At 33.9% G+C, this 7,471-nt stretch overlaps 1 protein-coding gene across 2 annotated transcripts; it reads right to left on the bottom strand.

Annotated features, from left to right (window-relative positions):
- Positions 893-3,403, bottom strand: LOC109361586 (ribosomal RNA small subunit methyltransferase G). Of its 2 annotated transcripts, XM_019607085.1 has the most exons (7): positions 3,157-3,397; positions 2,895-3,087; positions 2,705-2,814; positions 2,006-2,084; positions 1,837-1,904; positions 1,522-1,588; positions 893-1,289 (listed from the first exon to the last, which is right to left on the bottom strand). In XM_019607085.1, the coding sequence occupies exons 1-7, from the start codon at positions 3,367-3,369 to the stop codon at positions 1,177-1,179; spliced, it is 843 nt and encodes a 280-aa protein (XP_019462630.1). In that variant the 5' UTR covers positions 3,370-3,397; the 3' UTR covers positions 893-1,176. The 2 variants fall into 2 exon arrangements, with proteins under 2 accessions (XP_019462630.1, XP_019462631.1); XM_019607086.1 differs by lacking the exons at positions 893-1,289; positions 1,522-1,588 and adding an exon at positions 1,613-1,723 and having other exon boundaries at positions 3,157-3,403.

The raw sequence follows: 7,471 nt of genomic DNA, 5'->3' as shown, positions 1-7,471 counted from the left end.
CAAATCTCCACCGATATCATGTTTTAAAAAATCTGGTTATCTAATTAATTGTATTGTGCCGTCTTGTAATTAAATGAGAAGTGTTTCATTCACCAACCAATGGAATATATTAAGAACTTACATTAGCTTCTATGTTCTATCTCTCTTCTGGGGATGGGTATCCTTATACTCATTGATCTTACCACTAAGGAGGGTTGTTGTGATACTGATTATCTCTCCTAGGGTAATTGTTTGCCTTGGTTGATTATTCACATGTTACACTTCTTCCTGGGGTGAACAATAACATGTTTGATGGTCTCCTGTTACATTTTGACATTTTAGAAACTTCCTACACATATATACTTAAAAACCAGTTTTTCACTCACTCTTGCAAAAAGCTCACAATTTCCGAAATAATTATCAACCAATTAAAAGTTCAAAATTTTCCGCTTTTCAGTAATTTTACATACATTTTTAAAAGAAAAACTCATTTGGATCTTCTGGAGAAAAAAATACCCGTAATCCCATTTCAATGGCCCAAGGGAAAGCCAGCTGCTACCCTCCACCTTATTTTGAACTTTGAAGGTTGAAAACGCGTATTATTTATTTATTTTACGTGGGGTGTGATCAATAAGAAGCATAAATGCAAATATGGACCCACACAGCGCACAAAGATTGATTTGACCAAAGCAGATAGATTAGATTTAGATTTTAGAGCTTAACGCTACACTATTTTACAAACGATCATTAACTAAAAGCAATAACAACCGCTGTACAAACCATTTGCCTCCTAATTTCAATTTCAATTTCAATTGTAGCACAAACAAATGTGAAATGAATAATTTAGGAGGCAAAATTGTAGCACAAACCATTTGCCTCCTAAATGAATAATTGAAATGAACAATTGATACTAGCAGTATCTCTCTCGTATAAGCTTTATCTTGGAAGGTTTTGTATACAACAACTTGCATCATTTGAAGATAAATTCTAGCAATATCATAACAGCAACCATTACAAGGAGTTGTGCCATTTGAGCTGAAAATCTGGCTACTGGTGCGCATTATACTGTTGTACACAATAGGTACTCTTGGTAGGGAAAGTCGTTCATTCTCCAGCAATGCATCATGTTGGTACAAGTGATAGTGTGGGGCACAACAATTTACAGAACAAAACCAACAGAATAAGCATCTACACGAGTTACAATGGTTCTTTTGCTGGTGTACCTGTATCACGGGGATATTTCTTTGGGGTGAGACGATCCTTTGAGCATATGACAGCAGTTCGCTGACCAAATGGGCTTTGTGATTGCACTGAACATGACAACATCAATTGGTGTATATCATGTATTGAATACATTAGGAATGATTTTTTTTTACTTTTCCAATAAAAAAAATTATAATTTTGATTCCTTAGCAAGTGCACTCAGGGAGGACACTTATAACAAAACCCTAAGAAAAAAGAACTTTTATTTTTTAACTCAGTACAAAAGTAGAGATGTCTAAAACATGACCCATGAGCAAAGTTTAAGTTTTCAAGTTATACCTGAGCATACTTGCAATAGAGATCCACCCATCTTGTGGATGGCACTTTCTGCTCTCTTAACTTCATCCTATCCAAACTCAATACATGGGATATTAATGGATGGTTCACAACTTCACATCTATGGGATATGTACAGAGTATCCATAAAATATTTCAGCTTGATTTGATAGAAAAAGGGTAGAGAATAAAACTTTGTACCATAACTGCTGACATTTTTTGCAGGAAGAAACCAAGTAAGCATCATTAAATAAATAAAATATTAATCAGAAGAAGATAATGATCGAGACTTAATCAATTTCTGACAGCTGTTACACACCTCAGGATCATGACCCTTGGGAGCAATAAATAATCCACCAACACGAACCAATGGAAGACAATACTCAGCTAGAAATGCAATAAGAACAAGAAAAAACCAAATCAGTAAAAAAATAACTGAGTATTAAAGCAATGAATAGCTAAATCACTTAAATGTCGATCGATATTACCCAATACTCTCATTTCCGCAACTGCCCTGGCCACTGCTATGTCAAATTGCTCTCTGAAACATGAATTCTGCCCCAAATCCTGTCCTATGCAAAGCACAAGACACATTTTCAGGCATAACAAGATAAGGGTAATTGGTGAAAGCTGGTTGGCAGTGTGAGGGTGTTTGGCAGTGTTCAGTTTATGAAAAGTGTTTGAGGTTATTCCAGAGTGATTGCTCTCAAAATATAAGAAACCATGCAAAACCTTTTTATTCTTGGCTTTTACAATTTCCTTTTTATCACATTAATTAAGAAAGTTACCATGCAATACACTATTAGGAAAATCACACATGAATTAAAAATAAAAGGATATATTGCCTTTCCAGTACTAGCTTAAGTCTTGTAGATGGCAGTGAAACACATTGCTTCAAAAGTGATTCGGAGTTGGAGTCTACATTTATACAGGATGTAGATGCAAAATGATGGTTATACTATGGGCAGCCCAGTGCATAATATATATGTGCCTTACTCTCATAAGTGAATATGTTGTTTATAGGATTTGAACCTCTAATCTTCGCCTAACTTAACTTACTACCCTACTGAACCTTTCATTTGGCAATAACAAAAAAATGCATTTAAATATAAATAATTACAAGAAATATTCAACTTGAGTGTCTTGCAATAAAATGAAAGGATAATGTTTGTGTTTGAGTGTGTTACCTCTGCTCTCCCTCTTACAATTTGAATGTTTGAGGAACCAATAACGCTGACAACATGCTCCAAGAAGACGCAACGCTTGTTCAAAGACTCAATCAGCGTTACCTCCCATTCTATTCCAAGACGATGAGTATCACAATTCAGAAATTTAGAATGTGAACATATACATTAAATTACAGGTGAACTAACTCACCCGGGCAAGCTATGGCCAAAACTACTCCGGGAAGACCCGCACCAGTTCCAACATCAACGAGTTTGAGCTTATCATATGAAGTTCCACAGTGCGTACGATACGAATCCTTCAATGGAGGCAAAATCGCAAGGGAATCCTCCACGTGTCTTTCCATTACTTCATCAACTTCTTTAACAGCAGTCAAATTCATGCGCTGCAATATAATCCAATCAGATTACACTTACATAGAAAGAATATGAGAATGGATGATACGAATGAATACCTTGTTCCATTGAAGAAGTGAATCAACGTATAGATGAATCTGGTCTTTCTGGTGAGAATTTAGAGTTCCGAAGTGAGAGAGAGAAGTAGTGTTAATGGATTTGTGGTGACAGAGTGTTTTTGACTTCCGAGGGATAAGGTGTTTGAAGAAAGTCCCATGAGAAAAGTGCAAGTTGAAGTGAACCATGCAGCGAGTACCGTTGGTAAGCAACATTTGGAGGGTGCGTTTTGCGCTTTCTTCACAACTTACGTTGGAATGGTTCACAACATAAGTTATCTGATATGGGCTTATGGCCCGTAAACTTCACATTATTGAGCCTAATCCTTTTTTCTTTTCCCCTTATATAAGGCCATTAATTAACAACCCGATACCAATTACCCCGGTTTGTGTCACTCACTAATTCCATATTTTAATGCGTCAAATGTGCTAAATGTATTGAAGGAATTAATTGAGAAGATCATTATGCATGATGATATTATTGAAATGACTAACTCGGATTAAATTGTAGTCACAAGAAAACAAATTGAAAAACAAGTCACCCACAAGATTAACCTAAGCTACGTGGTAAAGGGAATAAGAGAGATCAAAATATTAGGAATGGTTGGGATGGAAGGGAAAAAGTAAAGCAATCATCTTTTGGAGAGGGTATACACTTATGATAATGTTAGATATTTTTTACTTTTCCTTAAAAAATATGATTAACAATCAGAAATAAATAATAATATATAATTATATAATTTCACTAAAAATATTTCATTATTTTTATATTTTGTTTCCAACAAAACTTCAGAACTATAAAAATAGAAACCCTCCAAAATATTTTCCCCTTTCATCCGACTCCCAAATAAATAAGTGACTTTCTAAAATCATTTGATACCAAAATTACACTACCAAACAAATTGAAACTATAACTTGTGGCAACAATATATTAATTTGACCGCTCACAAACTATACAAAGTTGAGTTTCACATTACCACAATGTACTGATGATTTATAAGGATAAGTATCTTCCGTCTTTAAACATATCTTAAAGTGTGTCTTAAATTAATCATATTATATTATATCAATCAAAAATATTAAATACTCATAAATTTATCAATTTTTGTTTTATTATAATTGGTTAAGGATAAACTACGAGATATACTTGGATACAGCAAATACTAGATTTGTATAGTCTTGACTCTTGCTTGAGAGAGAAAACATGGAAATTGATAAGTGGGTGATGTGTGCAGGTTGAATTAATTAATTAACCTCTCTCTATATAAGAAATAAAGGACAGAGGGAACATGGCATACTGTGCACTTTATATATTTTGGTTTAGACAATGTTTTGTGCCAAAAAGACTTGAATCTCTGAAGATGAACTTCACTTTTATTCTATAGTTTCACTTTTTCATCAAACTAATTGGGTTTGCCACATTTTCCTCCAATCATAAGGGGGGAAAGTGGAATAAAAGGTTGGCTCATGCGTTACTTTAGCAGGGTCAAACATAAAGTCATAAGCAAATTAAAGGTTATATGATTGATTATTTTTCAAAACTAACTTTGTCCTCTATGCTCAAAACTTAATGGCCTCTTTATTGACCAGGCATATTTGCAAGCTACGAAAGGGGATTCTAGAATTGCACAATGTGAGATAAATCAACTTCATTTTGTTAAATGTCCAATATTATGAAAATGGGTATATATATATGTATGTATATATATAGAGGATAGGATAGGTTTTAATAACATAGGAGGAAATTATAAGAGGTTAAAATGGTGAGCCATAAAAGCAGGAGGGTGGGGAGTGCCACAAAAATGATGAAAAGAGAGAAACTAAGGAAATATTATAAAAGAAGAATTATGTAAAATATATTCTAGACAAATATATATCAGATTGTTGAGGAGTGTGAGAATCAAGAAGTATCATCAGACTAGGTTTAGGGTACTGGACAAAACATTCAAAGTAAGCTTATAGGGGAATCTTTTTATACTTTTCCTCTAGTTATGTAAACAATGAATTATTGCTTTCAAGCCTCATAATGCCGGGAATATTATATTGTTGCGTTATATAAACAGTAACTAACAATTTTTGTTCCCTTATATAAGTTTACTTTTGCAGTAGGACAGCCATTACATTCAGAAGACAACATATTCTATCTTCTTAATTCTTTCAATGTGTGTCTTCCTCCTCTTAACATTTTTTGCACTTTTATTCGTTCAAACTCTGTCATTGTCAGTTCTTTTGATGACTTTATCGTTCTTTATTCCCATGAGTGTATATAGGTCTCTTTGTCCTGCCAAATTTCATCTTTAACTAAACTCTATAAAGCTTATAAACACTTCATCATCCACTTCATATACAGTCACAAACAGCCTTTTACTATTTTCAAATATAAAACTGTTTATGATACAAATAGTTTGTAAATCCCGGTAACAAAATTGAAATAGATCGAAATCAGCTACAAGTCTAGATCAGACAACTATATCCTTTGTATTACATGTCGATGGATATTGATATAGACCCAATCATTCTGCATTTTTTTTCTTCTGAAAACACTAATTCAGATATTTTTTACTCACATCTCCTTTCTTTATTTAGATGAAATGAAATTGAGGCATAAACATAAAAAAAAAACAAAATGAGGTAAGTGCTGTTACAATTGAATGGGAAAAAATATATTAATCACCAATGATATATGTGCACATATCATTGTATGCAATTTTAGATGGCAATTCTGTAAGGCTGCTTGTGATCGTGTCAATTAGATTTTTGGTTTCAAGATAAGTAAAATTAATGCCTTTTTACTTATGAATTGAACTTTGAACATTAACTTTTAAGGGAGCAGGTTATATCTAAATAAATTGGTCTAATTATATTGGTAAAGAATTCGCCTAATATTCTAGAACTGTAGTTTGAATTAATGGTGGTGTAAGAATCTAGTTAGTCTAATTCAATTCACAAAAAATTGATACCATATGCAATTAAATGTAGTTCGATGTGACATAATGTACAACAATAACATTAGCAGGTGACATTCTCCTTAGAAAAACAAATGGGGTCATATTTCCTTTTTCCTTACCAACAAGAGCTTAGGGACATAAAAAATTGGCACTATGAGTTTCGTGATAATTCTTTCTTTCTTCCCACAATAGATAAGGAGAGAGAATAAGAGTTATCATTTTAGTCCCTCTCTTTCTCAGCAGAGATGATGATGGCACGAACTACCTTGGATTTTTCTTCAACCTTTCAACGCCATGACCCAACAGCAATCATCATTCCCTCACCCTTCTCTTTCACTCTCCTCCATAAACATCATCATTACCCCTTCAACGCACCCACCACCTCTTATTATTCCTTTATCACAAACATCATCATCCACCAACTTTTTTCTCATAATCACCTCCATCTTCACCACAAGAACCACTTTTCACATAGAACGCAAGCACAAGAAGAAGACGAGGATAACAAAGACAAAGAAGGAAAAGATGCTGGTTTTCTTGTGCTTATGAGAAAACCCTAGCTTCAGCAAGCTTTTATATATTGAGTTGATTAAAAGGGTTTTGCTAGCTTTTGCTGCAACGATCCAACAACTAACTCAACTCTTGGGGAATCAAGCGCCTCGGTCCGATCCATTTCTGTATTGCTTATATTAATATTCCACGTTACTATGTAGCACTTTTTATGTTGTTATAGCTAATTTTATAGCCATTTTTAGTTCGATTCGTGAAATAAAGATTATGTTATCTTGCTTTACCACTGCCTTCTAGCGGCTTGGGAAGTGTTATTACTTTTGTGATTTATCACTGTCTTGGTGCAATATAATCTTGAAGCTTTTGGCATGCTAAGAATTAAATTTGGTGTAGAAATTAAGGAGAACCGTATATTTGTTATTAATATTTAATGGTTTTCTTCTTATATATGTACAGGCAATCATGGTTCTGAGAAGAGCCTATTTGTGTAACTGTGTCACATTTGTGTCCCTGTATCCATTGTAACATATTGTCCACATAATGTTAGCCATGCCTTCAATTTGATTTGCTGGGTCTAGCTAGGGTTTGTTTTGTAGTGTCATTTTCCTTTGATCTTTTACACTAGTTTATGCTTCCTTTTGTGTAAGATCTGGATATATATGGTCTGACATGGAAGATTAATATAGGGATACACAGATGCAAGAGTATACCACAACCCCATTTCCATTGAAATGTTTGCACCTCTACTCTTTACTTTGAATATTCTTTGTCCATAGCTCCATATTCCTCTATAACATTATCTAATAAGCTTAAATTTTCTCTGGTTTTTGATGTGTTGCTCATCTAATTCGAGCCTCACT

This window comes from Lupinus angustifolius, chromosome LG12 (genome assembly GCF_001865875.1).
Source record: "Lupinus angustifolius cultivar Tanjil chromosome LG12, LupAngTanjil_v1.0, whole genome shotgun sequence".
Lineage (NCBI taxonomy): Eukaryota > Viridiplantae > Streptophyta > Magnoliopsida > Fabales > Fabaceae > Lupinus > Lupinus angustifolius.
This window is presented reverse-complemented; position numbering and strand designations above follow the sequence as displayed.